Here is a 19,333-nt window from a genome sequence, read left to right on the forward strand (position 1 = left end):
TGCGCATTTTATTTTGTCTGATGCGGCCATTATCGACCGCTATCCACGCTGACACAGGAAGGAGGCAAGACCTCCTTGATAAATGGAGGGGGGGCTTCCAGCCTCCTGGATCTCGTAGCAGGGTCTTCGGTGAATATTGCACTTGGCTGTAAATCAATGATGCAGAAATGTCGCTCTTTGTTCCCTTTCTGGAGTTGTTTCAGGAGACGTCAATCCCAAAGCCGGTGACAGGCGGCTTATAATATCTGGGGGGGCGTCGATTTCTGCACCTGTCAGAGCAGAGTCATTTGTCGTGGTGGCGGGGGTGACGATCTGACACCAGATGGAATTGTATGTCATTGTCAGAAATCTAAACTACGAGCTAGAAGAGCAAATTCGCCTTTCACTCACCCCCAAGTAATGGCCTAAGGGTTAAAACAGTGGCGCCCGCCAGGGGCTAAAAACGTTCTTTCTTCTCCTTTTATTATTAAAGGGATATTCAGGTCTCATCCCTTGATGCCTATTCGTGGCGTAATGACGACCTGTTCTGCAATTTTCTACTAGACTTTGTATTTCAAGATCTCTGCTTGTTGTCAGTGAGTGGGAACCATCATGGTTTTCCGATGGTCTGTCCAGTGAATGCGGTGGTAGCACGCGGTGCTGGGAGTCCTGGAAATGCTGCTGCCAAATATCGTACTTTTTGCCGTAAAGGTTCTCATTCAATGACTCCCAGCAGAGATGTTGAGATCCATAGGGGACTACTTATCCTAGGTATAGTTCCCTGACTGGGGCAAGGGGGGCGCCAGAGAGCTCCAAGTTCCAAAACAGGAACTGAAGGTGAGATCGTGACATTGGATCCCTGACGAGGGGGGTCTGACAGGGGGAAGGGTCTGACATATGGGGGGTCTAATCCGGGGAATGGACCCCCCCTAATCAGACCTCCGTCAAGGGGACCCCCCTATCAGATGGACCCCCCATAAGCGGGACCCCCCTATCAGACCACTATCAGACCCCCTCATCAATCAAACCCCTGTCACACCTATCAGCCCCCCTTTATCAGACCCCCCTATCAGATGGACCCCCCATCAGCGGGACCCCCCTATCAATCAGACCCCCCTGCTAGCGGGACCCCCCGTCAAGGGGACCCCTATCAGACCCCCCTATTAATCAGACCCCTACCCCCTTATCAGACTGCCCCATCAGCCCCCCCCATCACACCTATCAGACCCCCCGTCAAGGGCACCCCTATCAGACCCCCCCCTATCAATCAGATCCCCACCCCCTTATCAGACCCCCCCCCCTCCGGGACCCCCGTCAGACCTGCCCTTTATCAGACCCCTTTTTATCAGACCGCCCCCTATCAGAAAATGGCCTATTGTTTAAATCAGGTTATTTTTTTGTTAAATGTATCTTTTGATAAGTTTTGATTGTTTTTTTTATAATTCACAGCACTAATAAATATATTTCTCACTAAATTATATTGGACTTGTACTTGTTCTTCACATGGACATTTTCAGCTTTACACTGCCTCAGACCCTATTTCTGTGTTTAGAAGCATTAACTGAGCATGCTCTATTCTGGGTAAATGTCATTGTTGACAGAGGAGGAGGTGAGCTGTGACATCACCTGTTGTGAATGGTGGATCCTTTGTTATCTATTTTATATAGAGGCGTTAACTGTCTGAAATGATCATGTTTCTTCTTTTGTCATTCATTATTTATTTTTATTAGTGTCAGTCTTTCCCCAGAACTGGTTAATAGCAGGTAACAATGGCTGCAACTACCAGGGTAGTAAGGATCGCAGCTTGTATGTGGCCCATTTTCCCACATATAGTAGGTACAATTAATGATGACAAATATGGCGTCATCTTATCTGCCCCACAATGAACCCGCTGAGTGCATCATCCTTTCTCTGCAACATTACATCATTCCTGTGCTGTGTCGTCATAACGCCTGCCAGTGACATCACTAATAAACATAGCAGTACCCTGAATATACACAGATATCACATCCAGCCTGTATTGCTGGTAGAGACACACAGACCTCACATCCAGCCTATATTACTGGGATGATGATATCAGACCCCCCCATCAAGTGGACCCCTATCAGACTTTGCCCCTATCAGACCCCCCCCCGTCAGATCTATCAGACCCCTCCATCAGACCCCCCCATCAAGGGGACCCCCTATCAGGGGGACCCCCATGAGACCCCCCCTATCAGACACCTCCCCCATCAGACCCCCCTATCAGACCCTCCCATCAGACCTATCGGACCCCCCGTCAAGGGGACCCCTATCAGACTCCTCATGAGACTCCCCCCTTATCAGACCCCCCTATCAGACCCCCCTATCAGTCAGACCCCCACCCCCTTATCAGACCCCTTCCCCCTATCAGACCCCCCCATCAAGGGGACCGCTACCAGACCCCCCCTTATCAGAACCCCTGTCAGGGGGACCCCCCATCAAACCACCTTGCATCAGACCGCCCCTCCTATCAGACCCTCCCCCCTTATCAGACCCCCCCCCCGTCAGGGGGACCCCAGTCAGACCCCCCCTGTCAGACATATGAGACCCCCCCGTCAAGGGGACCCCCTCTCTATCAGACCCCCATCAGCGGGACCCCCCTTGTCAGGGGGACCCCTTTATCAGACCCCCCTGTCAGATCTATCAGCCCCCCCCGTCAAGGGGACCCCTATCAGGCCCCCCCATCAAGGAGAACCCCTTTCAGACCCCACCATCAGTCTACCCTATCTTATCCCCTTATCAGACCCCCCTGTCAGACCTATCAGACCCCCTCCACCAAACCGCCCATCAGACCCCCCCTTCAGGGGGACCCCCCATTAGACACCCCCCCTTCAGACACCTCCCCTATCAGACCGACCCCTTTATCAGAGGGACCACCCATCAGACCCACCCCTTTATCAGAGGGACCACCCATCAGACCCACCCCTTTATCAGGGGGACCCCCTATCAGACCCCCCCCTATCAGGGGGACCCCCCTATCAGACCCCTCCTTTATCAGGAGACCCCCTATCAGAACCCCCATCTCTCAGGGGACCCACCCTCTATCAGGGGGACCCCCCTCTCTATCAGGCCCCCCCTATCAGACCACCCCCCCATCAGACCTCCTCCTCCACATTCCCTGTATCAGATTGGGGGAATGGGGTGGGGTCTGATTGGGGCAGTGGGGTTCCTAGCCTTCCTAGTATGAAAGTAGTAGATAGTGATACGATCCAGAGGGCAGCCGTACACTGACACCTTCCACAACTAATGTGTAAGAGAAATATCTTTTCTTTTTCCTTTTCAGATGTTTTGGATGGTTATAATGGAACCATTTTCGCCTACGGCCAAACATCGTCCGGAAAAACCCACACAATGGAGGTAATGGCAGAGATCTGTGAGGTCGGTCACTCTTTATAATCTGCCTGCTGCGACCTCCATCGATTCTAACAGTGAAGGTGTTTTGAGTCCCCTCCATCCTTCCCTCCGGCACCGCTCTATGGGGGTGATTGTGAAGATTAATGGTAAAGGGGGGCACTGTGGATTGCCGAGCTCAGACCATCACTGATCACAAAGTGACGGCGCTTCCTAAAATGACCTCACCGATCACTTGATCGGGACCTTTGATGTAAAGGGGGTGATCCTCCGAGAAATGGAAAGTGCTGAGGTACAAATCTCATGGGCTTTTGGGTCCGGATTTCGAGGGCATTTTATGTTTGATCTCTGACCATATCCAGTAGATTGGTTTTCTTATATGTAACGGTATTTTATTCTTACGTGATATATGGGAATAATGGCGATGGATGAGGACCCGAGCGACCGCCATGTCGGCTTTCATCTGCTCACGTCCCATTTGCTCTCTTCTCAGGGGAAGCTGCACGATCCTCAGCTGATGGGAATCCTCCCAAGAATCTCCCGGGACATATTCGATCACATCTATTCAATGGACGAAAACCTAGAATTTCATATAAAGGTATATCTGCCGTCGCTTGTGCAGAGCCGGACCTCCGTCTGTGGATGACCGATTGCACGTAGACCCTGTGATCGGAGTTTGTGACCCCTCCGGCCCCCGAATCTGCACCTATTGCCTAAGTAGTAGCGGATGTCGCCTCATCCCCGCGCCCTTCATACAGCCTCACTTTTTCTCTTACAGGTCTCTTACTTTGAAATTTATTTAGACAAAATCCGGGATTTACTGGACGGTAAGAAGCTTATCTGCGCGGATCTGACGGGGCCCTGTCCACTCATCCGTGCTGGCCGTCCTGCTGGATGGATCCAGGCTGATGAGTTGTTTTTTGTTTTTTTTCTCTGACATTTTTCCTGAATTTTACAAAATACTGACGATGATTAAACTGTAGAATCTTCAAAATCTTTTCCCTGTTTGTTTATTTCCATTTTTTTATATCATTTCCCCGCAGTGTCTAAAACCAACCTGGCCGTGCACGAAGATAAGAACCGCGTCCCCTACGTGAAGGTGCGAGCTGCCGCAGTATAGGGACGTCTGTCCTGACCTCGTCGGGCTGTGTTCACACGCAACGTAAAACCTACGTGTACAGAAAAGCTGTAAAGCCAAGTGGATGTGATTCCATGAAAACTCCTGCCCCTTAAAGGCGCTGGTGAACTGTGAAATGAATGCATTTCTGTTTTTAAAGTGCGGATTCTGTCGTGTCTGCACTAAAAAGAAAAAAAAAAAAAAAAAAGCTCCAAAGCAAATAGAAAAAAAAAAGGGTAATTACTAGTATTGAGCGAGCGTGCTGGGATAAGGTGTTGTCTGAGCATTCTCGAGTCTTAATCGAGTGTCGTCGGCGTGCTAGAATAATATGCTCGAGTCCCCGCGGCTGCATGTCTCGCTGCTGTTCGACAGCCACAGCACATGCAGGGATTGGCTGTTTGTTATGCAATCCTTGCATGTGTTGCAGCAGTGAGACATGCGGCCGCAGCGAATCGAGCAGTTTTTACGAGCACGGCAAAATACTAGATTGGGACTCGAGCATGCTCAGATAACACCTTATCCCAGCCCGCTTGCAACGAAATGCAGCAGAGCGATCATTATTGCGTATTTTAGTGCAGACAAGATGCAGCGTTTTTGCACTTGTGATCGTGGACTTGGAGCTCGGCAGTCTCTTGGCTTCGCTTCTCATAAATGCTCCTATGTCGGCAGACTTTGCAGCTGCTATGGGGGGTCCATGAGTAGAGGGGGGTCCCATCAGCTCTATATGTACGGCAGAAGTCAGGAGGAGTTGTATGGAGAGGGTTCACGTGCTCAGTCCACCCCATAACTGGCGGGTACCGACTACTGCCAGGAACTGCTGCAGTGGGAGCCGGCTTCGATCGCGGCAGTTTAACCTTTAAAATGCCACAGTGATCACTGACTGTCATCTGAGTGATTAGACGGAGGAGGGCCCCCCATGGAGCCCCCCGTAAGGAAATCTCAATAATCCGATGAGACGTTGACAAGGGGGGACCCATAACAATAATCTATATTGTGGGGGGCTATTGCTACAGGCCCCCATATGCCGTGCGACAGTGTTTGTTTCCATTATTGAACGTCTTGTCCTATGACACGCTCTGTCTTCTATTTTCTTGCATTTTTTATCCCCCATGTTCAGGGCTGTACGGAGAGGTTTGTATCCAGTCCAGAGGAAGTGATGGATGTGATCGACGAGGGGAAGGCGAACAGACACGTCGCCGTCACGAGTGAGTTCCCGATGACCCAGAAACCCTACACTGAGATTAACAGATGAGGAGTTAAGTTCGCCCCTCCTGTTCTCAGACAGGGTCTGGTATTTTAGCCCCGCTCCATGCAAGTGCATGCAATACCAGGCAAAGCCTGAGAACAGGAGGGGCGATGTTCCTATGGAGAGCAAAAAACAGACCCTATTACAATCCCCTTTCATTGTAGCCTGCTTTGTTGGATCCCATCAGGTTTTTTTTTTTTAGTCGTTTTTTTCAAATTATGAAAGATGCAACAATGTCACTTGCGGGGTAAAATAGGAAGAGCTTATCAATACTGTGCAAACGTAGACTTAGACAGTCTTAAAGAGCGACTGATTTGTCACAGCGGTTCTTGCGGTGTTATACATTTTACAACTGTCTGGTGTAAGTTTTGAAGGTTTTTGGGTTTTTTGTTTTTTTTTGCACCTGGTGTCGCATGTTGCACCGTACCCCTTATTGGAGCAGACCGCACCCACTTGTCAGACAAGGTGCAGAAAGTCTCTAAAACAGACAAATGGGGCGAGCGGATGAGAATGCGCTGCATGTACTAGATGTTGTGTTAGAAGTAGTGATGAGCGAGCGTGCTGGGATAAGGTGTTATCTGAGCATGATCTGGTGCTATCCGACTGTGTTCAGTGTGTTCGAGTTCCCGCGGCTGCATGTCTGCTGTTAAACAGCTGCCACACATGCAGGGACTGCCTAACAAACAGACAATCCCTACGTGTTGCTGCTGTTGTACAGCGGTGAGACATGCAGCCGCAGGGATTCTAACATAGTATTAGAGCACGCCGAAGACACTCTATCAGCACACGAGCATGCTCATATAACGCCTTGTCCGAGCATGCTCGCTCATCACTAGTTATAAGTTCACAGCACAAATCCATGAATACCACTTTAAGAACTTCTACGATATAAATGGATCCTCGGACTAATGTCGGGTCGGCGTTTCCCTTGCAGATATGAACGAGCACAGCTCCAGGAGTCACAGCATTTTCCTAATTAACATAAAACAAGAAAACATTGAGACGGAGAAGAAGCTCTGCGGGAAACTCTACCTGGTGGATCTAGCGGGAAGTGAAAAGGTGAGAGCGCGGGGCTATAATCTACCCCCACGGCCAGCCTTGGGGCGAGAAACATCGTTCTTTCCTCCGGGCAGATTTACTTGATCCGTTACAGTTCCGTCATCCTTTTTAGGTCAGCAAAACTGGAGCTGAAGGAGCAGTTTTGGACGAAGCTAAAAACATCAATAAATCTTTATCTGCACTGGGCAACGTCATCTCCGCTCTGGCAGAGGGAACGGTGAGTGCCGGGATCTCGGGCGTGAGTAACAATGGCACGGCCAATGCCGAGTACTGCAGCTCAGCTTCTATGCAAAAGTGTAGGAACTGTTCTGCAGTACCCGGCAGCGGCTGCTACACTTTGATCGAAGCTCCATTCAAAGTGTTTTTACATCCAGCCGCTACTGGAGCAAATAACAGCTGATCCTTGGGGGTCACGGGTGATGGAGCACCACCGATCTGATGTTTGAACCTTTATACCGGACAGGTCATCAAATATCTATGCCCGGACAACCCTTTTAAAACCCTTCATTCTCAGGATCAGTGCTGGATGATAGACCCCCACAGATCACAACGTAATGGAATATTGTAGAGATCTATATTATTGCTAGGATCTGGGAATCCATCCTCACTGACCTACCAAGACCCTTAAAATGAAGTGAATGGTGCTGCAGTAACAGTAGAGGAGCTGCAGCGTGACCTCCATGCTGCATCCCCCTCTATCTTCACGGTGGCCGTTTATTACTCTCTTTCTCAGCCTTGTCCTCTGTTTCCTAGAAAAGCCACGTGCCGTACCGAGACAGTAAGATGACCCGGATACTGCAGGACTCCCTTGGTGGCAACTGTCGGACGACCATCATCATCTGCTGCTCCCCATCCATCTTCAACGAGGCCGAGACTAAATCCACGCTCATGTTCGGCCAGCGGTAAAAAGTCCATTTCTATACGGCCCGTAATACCGCAGCGCAGCTCTCGTCCTCACCGTTAATTAGAGCATCTCCTGTACCAGGGCCAAGACTATTAAGAACACGGTGTCTGTCAATCTGGAGCTGACTGCCGAGGAGTGGAAGAAGAAATACGAGAAAGAGAAAGACAAAAACAAGTCACTTAAGAACATCATTCAGCATCTTGAGATGGAATTGAACCGGTGGAGAGGCGGTAAGGAAATTGCTTTTGAAAATGGAAAAGCATGAAGAACACATTTTGAGTCCATACTAATTTTTTTTTTTTTAATTCCTAAATGAAACATAAACTGTATTACAATGTTTCGTTTCTATCAGACTTTACATAGTTCTCAATTCATGAGGGAAATGTGTCTTCAGTGAACACAGACTTTCCCATTACTAAGATAGGAGATGACAGTTGGTGCTTATAAAGTTCTATGGAGAAATGTAACTGTTACTTTAGAAGAACTTGCAGCAGAATGTCCGTGTCTCCCTTTAAAGAAGTTTTCCACTACTAGGACAAACTCCATTTTGATCTATATGTTTGCCCCCGATAAAATAAAAAACCCTATACTTTCCTCCCGTGCCGTTCCAGTGGTGTCGGCTCTCGCGGTACCAGGGCTCTCATGTGGCTCTGTGACATATGAACCTGGCGCCCAGTCAGCGCTGACGTCACTGGCCCCGCTTTCTGTCGAATTGAACAAGAAGAAGAAGTCCGGTCTGTGGGTGATCTCTGACTTCCTCTTCATGTTCAAGTTGTATGAAGGCGGAGACAGTGACGTCAGCGCTGATTGGGCCCCGGGCACCACGTGTCACAACAGTCGCATGTGGGCCGACACCGTTGGAACGGCGGCGGTACAGTAGGTGAGTATAGGCTTTTTTACTTTATCGGGAGCAAGCGTGGGGTATGAGAAGGGGTTGTCCTAGTAGTGGAAAACCTCTTTAACTCCTCTCCATAGAGTCTAATACGCACCAACTGTCAGTAAAGTCTGTCTTATTTGCGGAAGTGGATGTAGCCTTGAAGGAGACTTAAACATTAACCCCTTCATGACATGCGCCGTACTATCGTTAAGTCGCCACCTAGTGGTGGAAATGGAGAAGTGAAGTTTTACCTTTCATGAATGTCAGGGACGGAGCCGCTGTATACGGCAATATATGGCGATCCACTCTCATTACTTGGGATTATCGCCATGCAGCTAATGAACAGAATTATTGATTGGCGGTAATGTAATTTTGCAGTATAACAGTGTGACGTATTAACATATAGGGCGCCTTTAAAAACAAAACACAATTTTTTTTTTCTTAGCTTGCGTTACGTTCATGTTTTTTGAGGACGGCTCTGTCTGGGGCGGAGGAGGGGGGCTCTCACTGATTGTATAGCGGTGGATGTTTTTCTCTGATTAGTGCGATGATGTTGCCATGGCGATGCCGGCTGCAGAGAATATTCCGCACAGATGTGATTAGGGCTTCAGTGGGTTTTATCACATATGACAAAGCAGAGTAGACTTCCTTAGTTTCTCCGTCACCATAGGAAGTAAAAAGGAAATGGATATCAATAATAAAAAATAATGGAAAGATATTAAATATATTACATATTTTTTGGGTTCTATATATTGAAGAATCCCATAAGAGAGGATTTTTAACTGTATTTTCTGATTTTATTTACTTCTGTTTTCATCTCACACTTTGCTACAAAGCTCTGAATCCTCTGTTCTCCATTGCATAGTCAGATCTTGGCTTCCTGCTGCCACCACTAGAGGGAGCTCACAGAAAACTACTGTTGATGTGTGCAAATCCTAATGCAGAGAGCTCCCTCTAGTGGTTGTATCATGAGTTTGTATTATTTCGCTTTCTGCTAGGAAGTAGATAAGCTGTTGATTTGTAGTTCAGTGATGCTAAGAGAGAAAAAATCCTGTTTCCTTTATAAATTATTTTGTTCTGTTGCGCTTGCTCGATATCCACTATAACGTGCCTTTGATGATAGGGGAAGCTGTGCCGGTGGATGAACAAATGAGTTCGAAGGATCAGAAGAGCCTGGAGCCATGCGACAACACTCCCATCATCGACAACCTGTCCCCGGCCGCTGCCTGCATCTCATCCAAGGAAAAGAAGAAATACGACGACGACATTGCCTCGTTGTACCGCCAGCTGGATGACAAGGTTGTGACGCTGCTCGGTCTGGTCTTTAAGAAGTGTGTCCATAATAGGGACCCATGGCAACATTTAACAGGAGGCAAACATTATAACATGTGAATTTCCGCTCACATAGTCCTGATTTGAACCATTGGAGCCACTTATTAGGATGAGCATTATTAGCTTTCCCTCCACTTTCTGGAGGTCCTGGTGGTGCCGGTGTGTTTACACATGTCCGGCATCTGTACACAGGCTGGAGCTACACAAGAATCATAGAATCGTAGAGTTGGAAGGGACCTCCTGGGCCATCTGATCCAACCCCCTGCTCAAAGCAGGATTCGCTAAATCATCCCAGTCAGATGTCTGTCCAGCCTCTGTTTGAAGACTTCCATTGAAGGAGTACTCACCACTTCTCGTGGCAGCTTGTTCCACTCATTGATCACTCTAACTGTCAAAAAGTTTTTTCTAATATCTAATCTGTGTCTCCTCCCATTCAGTTTCATCCCATTGCTTCTAGTCTTTCCTTGTGCAAATGAGAATAAAGTTGATCCTTCTACAATGTGACAGCCCTTTATATATTTGTAGACAGCTATTAAGTCTCCTCTCAGTCTTCTCTTTTGCAAACTAAACATTCCCAAATCCTGCAACCTTTCCTCATAAGACAGGGTTTGCAGACCGGTCACCATTCTGGTCGCTCTTTTCTGAACTTGCTCCAGTTTGTTGATGTCTTTTTTAAAATGTGGTGCCCAAAACTGGACACAATATTCCAGATGAGGTCTGACCAAAGAGGAGTAGAGGGAAATAATGACTTCACGTGATCTAGACTGTATGCTTCTGTTAATACATCCTAGAATTGCATTTGCCTTTTTTGCTGCTGCATCACACTATTGACTCATATTCAGTCTGTGATCTATTAGTATGCCCAAGTCTTTTTCACATGTGCTGTTGCTTAGCCCTATTCCTCCCATTCTGTATATGCTTTTTTCATTTTTATTGCCCAGATGTAGTACTTTGCATTTTTCCCTGTTAAAAACCATTCTGTTTGTTGCTGCCCACTTCTCCAGTTTATTTATATCTTTTTGAATCCTCTCTCTCTCTTCTCTAGTATTAGCTATCCCTCCTAGCTTTGTGTCATCAGCAAATTTAATCAGTTTACCCTCAATTCCTTCATCTAAAGCGTTGATAAAGATGTTGAACAATACAGGGCCCAGGACAGAGCCCTGTGGTACCCCACTTGAGACATTCTTCCAACTGGATGTGCAGCCATTTACGACCACTCTTTGGGTCCGATCACTAAGCCAGTTATGAATCCACCTAACAGTTGCCTTGTCCATTCCATACTTAGAGCGCCATCTAGGAGCAGATATTCTATTAGGGAATTTTGAGTGGAGAAGGGCTACAAGGTGCTGCTCTGGGGGACCCCCGTCCATGCACTACATGGACAGTCCATTAATTTTGATGCAGCCAATCGGTGGTCTCAGCAGCTGTGCCCAAGTTACGGCGCTGAGATTACTCATTGGCAGAAGTGACAATAACCGGCATCTGGAGCAGCATAGATTTAGTGCTGAACTCAGGGAGGGTGAGAAAATCAAGAAAAAAAAAAAACGGCCATCGAACAGGCGTTTCCAGAAAACTGGTTTTCTATGTTGTGCTGCGGTGTGCCTGAGATGCAGCAGAAACTGCACCAGCATGCTGATCGGCACAGACCACGGCTGATTGTACCTAGAAGCAGATGGATGGTTAATAGTCGTACGGTGCACTACAATTATCACGCAGCTATTAACCATTACTCTGCCTTTAGCGGCATTTTGGACACTGCACCGATCAGCTGTTTCCAGTTCTGGATTTTGGGTATCTCCCGTATCCCTCTTATCCGACTTCTCGCCGCCTCTGGACCCAGCTCTGCGGCAGCAGACGATGCACGTTATCTCGGCTGCTTTTACTCTTCCACGTTGTGCTCCAATAATTAGCTATAATTAGTAGTAATGATGGCCGCTGCTTCATAATGATGTGTTTTTACTGCCTGATAATTGTAGCCATTTGCAGATGGGATGGTGAGAATGGAATATATCTTCTGCCTCCCATGTGTCACTTGTGCTACTATTTGGGAAATCCGTTAATTAAAAAGCAAGAATCTGTTTCCTTTCTTCTTGAGGCGGGCTATCTTCTTGGGGTCTTGAAGGTGCGGGAGAGAATACTTACCGTACTATTCCTAGAAGTCTTTGCAATCCCTCTGTACCTCCGATTCATCCTGCACCGTCAGACGGCACCACATGGCGGCACACTCAAATTTCAGTTGGAACGTGTAGGATATGAAAGGGTTATTGCCAAATTTCCAAGTTCGGATGAGGGATAACGTGCCCGTCCCTGGCGGTCAATGTGCTGGGACCCTCAGCAACTTTAACATAAGGGATCTAGAATCCAGACGGTGTGCATACTTACCCTCCCCTTCGTACTAGAATCCAGTTAATGGGGGTCTGTAGCCCTGTCCTGAGTGGAGCGATGGTGTGCATGCATACCCTCCCCTCCGCCCTAGAATCCAGACAACGGGGGGTCTGCAGCCCCGTCCTGAGTGGAGCGATGGTGTGGATGCATACCCTCCCCTCCGCCCTAGAATTCAGATAACGGGGGGTCTGCAGCCCGGTCCTGAGTGGAGCGATGGTGTGGATGCATACCCTCCCCTCCGCCCTAGAATCCAGACAACGGGGGTCTGCAGCCCTGTCCTGAGTGGAGCGAAGGTGTGGATGCATACACTCCCCTCCGCCCTAGAATTCAGACAACGGGGGGTCTGCAGCCCCGTCCTGAGTGGAGCGATGGTGTGGATGCATACCCTCCCCTCCGCCCTAGAATTCAGATAAAGGGGGGTCTGCATCCCCGTCCTGAGTGGAGCGATGGTGTGGATGCATACACTCCCCTCCGCCCTAGAATCCAGACAACGGGGGTCTGCAGCCCTGTCCTGAGTGGAGCGATGGTGTGGATGCTTACCCTCCCCTCCGCCCTAGAATTCAGATAACGGGGGGTCTGCAGCCCGGTCCTGAGTGGAGCGATGGTGTGGATGCATACACTCCCCTCCGCCCTAGAATCCAGACAACGGGGGTCTGCAGCCCTGTCCTGAGTGGAGCGATGGTGTGGATGCATACCCTCCCCTCCGTCCTAGAATTCAGATAACGGGGGGTCTGCAGCCCGGTCCTGAGTGGAGCGATGGTGTGGATGCATACCCTCCCCTCCGCCCTAGAATTCAGATAACGGGGGGTCTGCAGCCCGGTCCTGAGTGGAGCGATGGTGTGGATGCATACACTCCCCTCCGCCCTAGAATCCAGACAACGGGGGTCTGCAGCCCGGTCCTGAGTGGAGCGATGGTGTGGATGCATACATTCCCCTCCGCCCTAGAATCCAGACAACGGGGGTCTGCAGCCCGGTCCTGAGTGGAGCGATGGTGTGGATGCATACACTCCCCTCCGCCCTAGAATTCAGATAACGGGGGTCTGCAGCCCGGTCCTGAGTGGAGCGATGGTGTGGATGCATACCCTCCCCTCCGCCCTAGAATTCAGATAACGGGGGGTCTGCAGCCCGGTCCTGAGTGGAGCGATGGTGTGGATGCATACACTCCCCTCCGCCCTAGAATCCAGACAACGGGGGTCTGCAGCCCTGTCCTGAGTGGAGCGATGGTGTGGATGCATACACTCCCCTCCGCCCTAGAATCCAGACAACGGGGGTCTGCAGCCCGGTCCTGAGTGGAGCGATGGTGTGGATGCATACACTCCCCTCCGCCCTAGAATCCAGGCAACGGGGGTCTGCAGCCCGGTCCTGAGTGGAGCGATGGTGTGGATGCATACACTCCCCTCCGCCCTAGAATCCAGGCAACGGGGGTCTGCAGCCCCATCCTGAATGGAGCGACAGTGTGCATGCTTACCCTCCCCTCCTCTCTAGAATCCAGACAAAGGGGGGACTGCAATTTTGCATTTCTCATTTTCAAGTTATCGGGTCTGTGATGTCCACGACTATTAATATTTCCCTTTATTTATTCATAGGATGATGAAATCAATCAGCAGAGTCAGTTCACCGAGAAGCTGAAGCAGCAGATGCTGGACCAGGACGAGGTGAATGGCGCTTATGATGGATGTAGTGGTGCAGTCATCACTTCTATGGCAGGCGATATGCGGATGGTTGGATGAAGTACTATTAAATATCTGCTCTTCGTTTCTATGCTCTTTTGGAGGGCGTCAATATGTGCTGTAAACCCAGAGCCTGCGGGTCACCAAAAGTCTATTATTTACCTGTCTGTACAGGGGATTTGCAGTTTCCAAATAATGGTGCTCCAATAAAAATAAAAAAAACTGTCAGTATTTTGATTTTTAACCCCTTTCCAGGACATGAAACCACGTGCTAGGGAGGGTGCAGGCTCTGGAACTGTTATACAGCCAGCATCTGTCTCTAAAATGAGCCATCAGCTGAAGCCCCCCACCTCCGTCACCGCCATCTTGGTGCTTTTTCCTGTTTTACTGCATCATATAGTACAAGCTATGAAAGCATCGCCCTAAGGAGATGGAGGGGACTAAAACAAAAGTGAAAAGTAATAAAAAAAAAAAAAAAAGTTTTAAAAACTTTAGAAAAATATAAATGTTTACATCACAAACGTATTTTTATTCCCATCCAAAAAAGAACAAAAAATATATATTTTGTATCAGTGTCCAGTCTATCAAAATACAACATTATTTAACCCATAAAGTAAACACTTTAAAAAAAAGGCTATGAAATTCCTGTTATTTGTTTACTTCACTATCCAAATTAAAAGCAAAAATGAAAAAAAAAAATAGCAAAACATTGTAATTTATTCCAAAATGGCTACCTGAGAAACACAGCTCGTCGCGCGCACACAAGTCTTCATACAGATCCTTGGCCTGGAATTTCTTCTTTTTTTTTTTTTCTTTTACAAAGTTCAGAATTTTTTTTAGCTACCACAATAATTTAAACAATAAAACAAACTAGAAAACCTATACAAGTTTGGTATCGCCACGATCGTTCTGACCCTGAGAATCCTATTGCCAGGGCATTATTACCGCACTGTAATCTCCATAGAACCAAGAACCAAAACCTCAAAAAACAGTGATTGCATGGTGGTTTTTTTCAGTTTTTTTTTTCTTCACTATTTCACCCCACTTAGATTTTTTTCCCCTGTTCTCCCATACATTATAAGGTAAAATGAGTGGTGTCATTTAAAACTACAACTCATTCTGCAAAAAATCAAGCCCACGAACAGATCGTGGGCTTCTTGCTGTCCGGACCCCCTGCTTGTTCAGTGTCCTATGTGGATTTACATTAATTTGCAATTTTTTCCACCAGCACCATTGATAGATTTCTTTTGCGGTCACACTTATGTATCACATAAAGTCCAAAGTTTTGCTTGGATGAAAGGGAAAAAAGAGGGTCCTGTTTTTCTTTTTTTTCTTTTTTCTTCTTTTTTTGGTAGAGTCTCTTATACTATATTTTAGTATTTTTTATTTTTTGCTTTCACAGCTCCTGGCTTCAACACGCAGAGATTATGAAAAAATCCAGGAGGAGCTGACGCGGCTTCAGATTGAGAACGACGCCGCCAAGGATGAAGTCAAGGAAGTTCTCCAGGCCCTCGAAGAGCTGGCTGTAAACTACGACCATAAGTCTCAGGAGGTGGAGGACAAGACCAAAGCCAACGAGCAGCTGACCGATGAGCTGACGCAGAAAACGGTAGAAGCTCGATCCGTTATTATTATGGCGCCATTTGTTCCATGGCCCTTTACATGTATGGAGGGGTATCCATAAAAAAGTACAGTAATCTTAAACAGTACAAGTTACGACTGGTACAGGAGGAGAGAGGACCCTGCCCACGAGAGCTCACAATCTACAAGGGATAGGTGAGGCGAGGGCAGAGCTGGTCGTGCAGCGGTTTGGTGGATCGGTGGTTACTGCAGGTTGTAGGCTTGTTGGAAGAGGTAGGTCTTCAGGTTCTTTTGAAGGTTTCGATGGTAGGTGAGAGTCTGATATGTTGTGGTAGAGAGTTCCAGAGCAGGGGTGATGCGCGGGAGAAATCTTGTATGTGATTGTGGGAAGAAGAGATAAGAGGGGAGTAGAGAAGGAGATCTTGTGAGGATCGGAGGTTGCGTGCAGGTAAGTATCGGGAGACAAGGTCACAGATGTATGGAGGAGACAGATTATGGATGGCTTTGTCTGCCGTGGTTAAGGTTTTGAACTGGAGACTCTGGGTAATGGGGAGCCAGTGAAGGGATTGACAAAGGAGACAGGCTGGGGAATAGTGGGGGGACAGGTGGATTAGTCGGGCAGCAGAGTTTAGAATAGATTGCAGGGGTGCCAGAGTGCTAGAGGGGAGGCCACAGAGCAGGAGGTTGCGGGAGATGATGAGGTCGTGCACTAGTGTTCTTGCAGAGTCGTGGTTGAGGAATGTGCGGATTTGGTAGATATTTTTGAGATGGAGCCGGCGTGAAGTGGAAAGAGCTTTGGATATGTGGTTTGAAGGAGAGATCAGAATCCAGGGTTAGCCTGAGGCAGCGAGTCTGCGGGACTGGGTAGAGTGGGCAGCCACTGACTATGATGGCTAGGTCTGTTAGGGGGTTGAGTGAAATGGTGGAAAGATAATGAATTCTGTTTTATCCATGTTAAGTTTTAGAAATCTAGCGGAGAAGAAGGATGAAATAGCAGACAGACATTGTGGGATTCTGGTTAGTAGGGATGTGATATCGGACCCAGAGCGGTAGATCTGTGTGTCATCAGCATAGAGGTGATACTGAAAGCCGTGAGATTGTATGACTTGTCCCAGGCCAAAGGTGTAAATGGAGAAGCACCATTGCACTGAAGCTGCCTCTACTAACTACCAAATCCACGCAACACTACTCTGTCCTCCTCCTCCTGGACCTGTCCTCTGCCTTCGACACAGTGGACTATTCCCTATTACTACAGACCCTCTCATCTCTTGGCATCACAGACTTGGACCTATCTTGGATCTCGTCATACCTAACAGACCAGACATTCAGCGTCTCCCACTTGGCCACCACCTCCTCACCTCGCCCCCTATCAGTTGGAGTCCCGCAAGGGTCAGTCCTAGGGTCCGTGAAGGTCCCAGAGGTCACTAGAGAAACGTTCTCATTTTATAACTTGGGAATAATCCTTGGATGAGCCGTGCTCCAGTGTTGATGACCCCGACAATGGTTTCCTTTCAGTGACAGCAAACTGATCTTAAAAACAGTGTAAACTTTGAACAAAACTTTGAAAAGTTATAGAACTTTATTTTTAATATCGAGGGAACATTTTTTTTAAAAGCTGGGAATCGCACATATAACTTCAGTCCTTAACAATCCGGTGACTTTCCTTGTTCACAGACCAGTCTGATCGCAGCACAGCGTGAACTTCATCAGCTGCAAGAACTCAGCAACCACCAGAAGAAGAGGGCAACTGAGATCCTAAATCTGCTGCTGAAGGACTTGGGCGAGATCGGCAGCATTATCGGCACGAATGATGTGAAAACGGTAAAGACCTTTACTGCCGTGAGGCTCCTTTGGATGGACTGGGTGGTCTCAATAATTCATAGAAACGTTAAAGGGGTTTTCAGAACCTGGAAGCATCACTCCATTTCACAGGTTGTGTGAGTTTCGTTCCTCTGCCCCACTCACTTGCCGAAGTGCAATACGAGGCAGAGGCAGGGGGTATGGGACTGTTTCTCGAAGGTTTTTCAAACTTTGCACAACCCCTTTAACACTCATTTGGCAAATTTTATGAGGTTAGCTCTTTGCTCTGGGTGGTGTCCTACAAACCATGTACATCTCTTTTTGTTTGTAGCTGGCCGATGTGAATGGCGTCATTGAAGAGGAGTTCACCATGGCTCGTCTGTACATTAGCAAAATGAAGTCTGAGGTCAAGTCTCTGGTCAATCGCAGCAAACAACTGGAGACTGCACAGATTGAGGCAAACCGCAAAATAAATGCCACCGAAAAGGAGCTTGCGGCATGTCAGCTGCTCGGCTCCCAGGTAGGTAGCTTTCGTAGCCAAAACGGATGCAGGAGTATCTCTGCACCCAGACCCTGAAGCCTTGGGGGGCCCAAAAGTTCCCTATAGCCCATATAAGCCCTTTTTTTCCCCCTCAAGTTCCTTATTATAGATTTATTATATAGCATTCCCGCAGGTTAAAATTTACTGAACAAAAAGAGACGTTACCCCTTAGACCTCCCGACCCCGTCCGAGGCCTCTCATCTAGCCAAATCAGACCTTTTGCTTTGCACCGATGAGGCGGCAAACGCCCCGAAACAAGTGTCTACGAAAACAGTGTCTGGTTTGGCTTTTATCCTAAGTCATATGACAAGGCTTGTTAAAGGGATGATATTGAATTTTAGGATTCTTACCTTGCACAATTGGTGGCGCTGAAGTTCAGATCCTCTTCCTTTTTGAGAAGGCATTTGGCAGAAATATGGAGCCTGTAACTCTTTCTCTTCTTTAGTTCAAAGCTTTTACTCATTTTTGCCTCTTTTTTTTTTTTTTTTTTTTCATCCACCAGCATGAAGCAAAGATCAAATCTCTGACCGATTACATGCAAAACATGGAGCAGAGACGCAGACAGCTGGAGGAGGCGCAGGATTCTCTTAACGAAGAACTGGCAAAACTCCATGCACAAGGTAATCAGTCAGCTCCAATTATAGCTTATTAACTCTGAAAATTCCGTGTAATTTTTGAGCTCTTCTGCACAAGGTGCACATTTCCCCCAGTTTTGCTTCGTATCTCTAGATGATAGGAACGTCATTTATCCACATTTTTTTGCTTCCCGGTTTGATCTAAAGAGAAATCAATTTTATAGAACTGTTTGGGAATTCTGAAGATGGTTCACTTGTCTTCAAGGGAATGTGTGATCAGAAAATGAACTTTTTGATCACATGTTTTCAATATATTTTTAAAAACTTTTTGATTTTTCTTTATATTTGTATCATATCAATGATGTATGTTATATATATTGGGTGTTATGCTGCTGCCACTAAGAGGACACTAAGCAAATAGACAAAGAAAGTGACTCCTCCTCCGCAGTATACACCCTCTGCTGGCTCTATCGTGAACCAGTTCTTGCTTAGTGTCTGTAGGAGGCACTTGGGTCTTTATTATTTTAAATTTTTATTTTTTTTACTTTTTCCTATGGCGAGAAGGAGCGACGGGTCCTTTCAAGGTCCCGATCTCCCCGAATCTTCAACAGGTGGGAACGCGGAGTGTTGCCTCCCCATACCCCCTCCTGCATCATCCCTATGCCTGCGCTCGATCCAGGGGCGACGGGTTCCCCCTGGGCCCAGTTCTCCCCACACCTACGACAGATGGGAACATGGGGTGTCGCCCCCACGTAACCCTTCTGGAGCCAGGCCCAAAGCCGAACGTGACTCTGTTCCATCCCAAGGCATTAAACCCATGGGATATACTGAAGCCCCAGTGCAGTCCGCGGTTTCCCCAGAGCATCACCACTAATACAAAGCGGATGATGCTGGA

At 47.7% G+C, this 19,333-nt stretch overlaps 1 protein-coding gene across 1 annotated transcript in view; it reads left to right on the top strand.

Annotated features, from left to right (window-relative positions):
- Positions 1-19,333, top strand: part of KIF5C (kinesin family member 5C) — a 41,199-nt gene that overhangs the window by 7,514 nt on the left and 14,352 nt on the right. Inside the window, exons 3-17 of the mRNA XM_073545588.1 lie at positions 3,284-3,357; positions 3,845-3,949; positions 4,130-4,178; positions 4,395-4,450; positions 5,586-5,673; positions 6,649-6,773; positions 6,886-6,990; positions 7,527-7,675; positions 7,759-7,907; positions 9,678-9,853; positions 13,858-13,926; positions 15,344-15,550; positions 17,197-17,343; positions 17,654-17,842; positions 18,366-18,483. Coding sequence (XP_073401689.1) covers positions 3,284-3,357; positions 3,845-3,949; positions 4,130-4,178; positions 4,395-4,450; positions 5,586-5,673; positions 6,649-6,773; positions 6,886-6,990; positions 7,527-7,675; positions 7,759-7,907; positions 9,678-9,853; positions 13,858-13,926; positions 15,344-15,550; positions 17,197-17,343; positions 17,654-17,842; positions 18,366-18,483 — 1,806 coding nt within the window. The remainder of the gene's footprint in view (positions 1-3,283; positions 3,358-3,844; positions 3,950-4,129; positions 4,179-4,394; positions 4,451-5,585; positions 5,674-6,648; positions 6,774-6,885; positions 6,991-7,526; positions 7,676-7,758; positions 7,908-9,677; positions 9,854-13,857; positions 13,927-15,343; positions 15,551-17,196; positions 17,344-17,653; positions 17,843-18,365; positions 18,484-19,333) is intronic.

Source organism: Dendrobates tinctorius, unplaced genomic scaffold (assembly GCF_039654945.1).
Source record: "Dendrobates tinctorius isolate UK_male_01 unplaced genomic scaffold, ASM3965494v1 ptg000143l, whole genome shotgun sequence".
Lineage (NCBI taxonomy): Eukaryota > Metazoa > Chordata > Amphibia > Anura > Dendrobatidae > Dendrobates > Dendrobates tinctorius.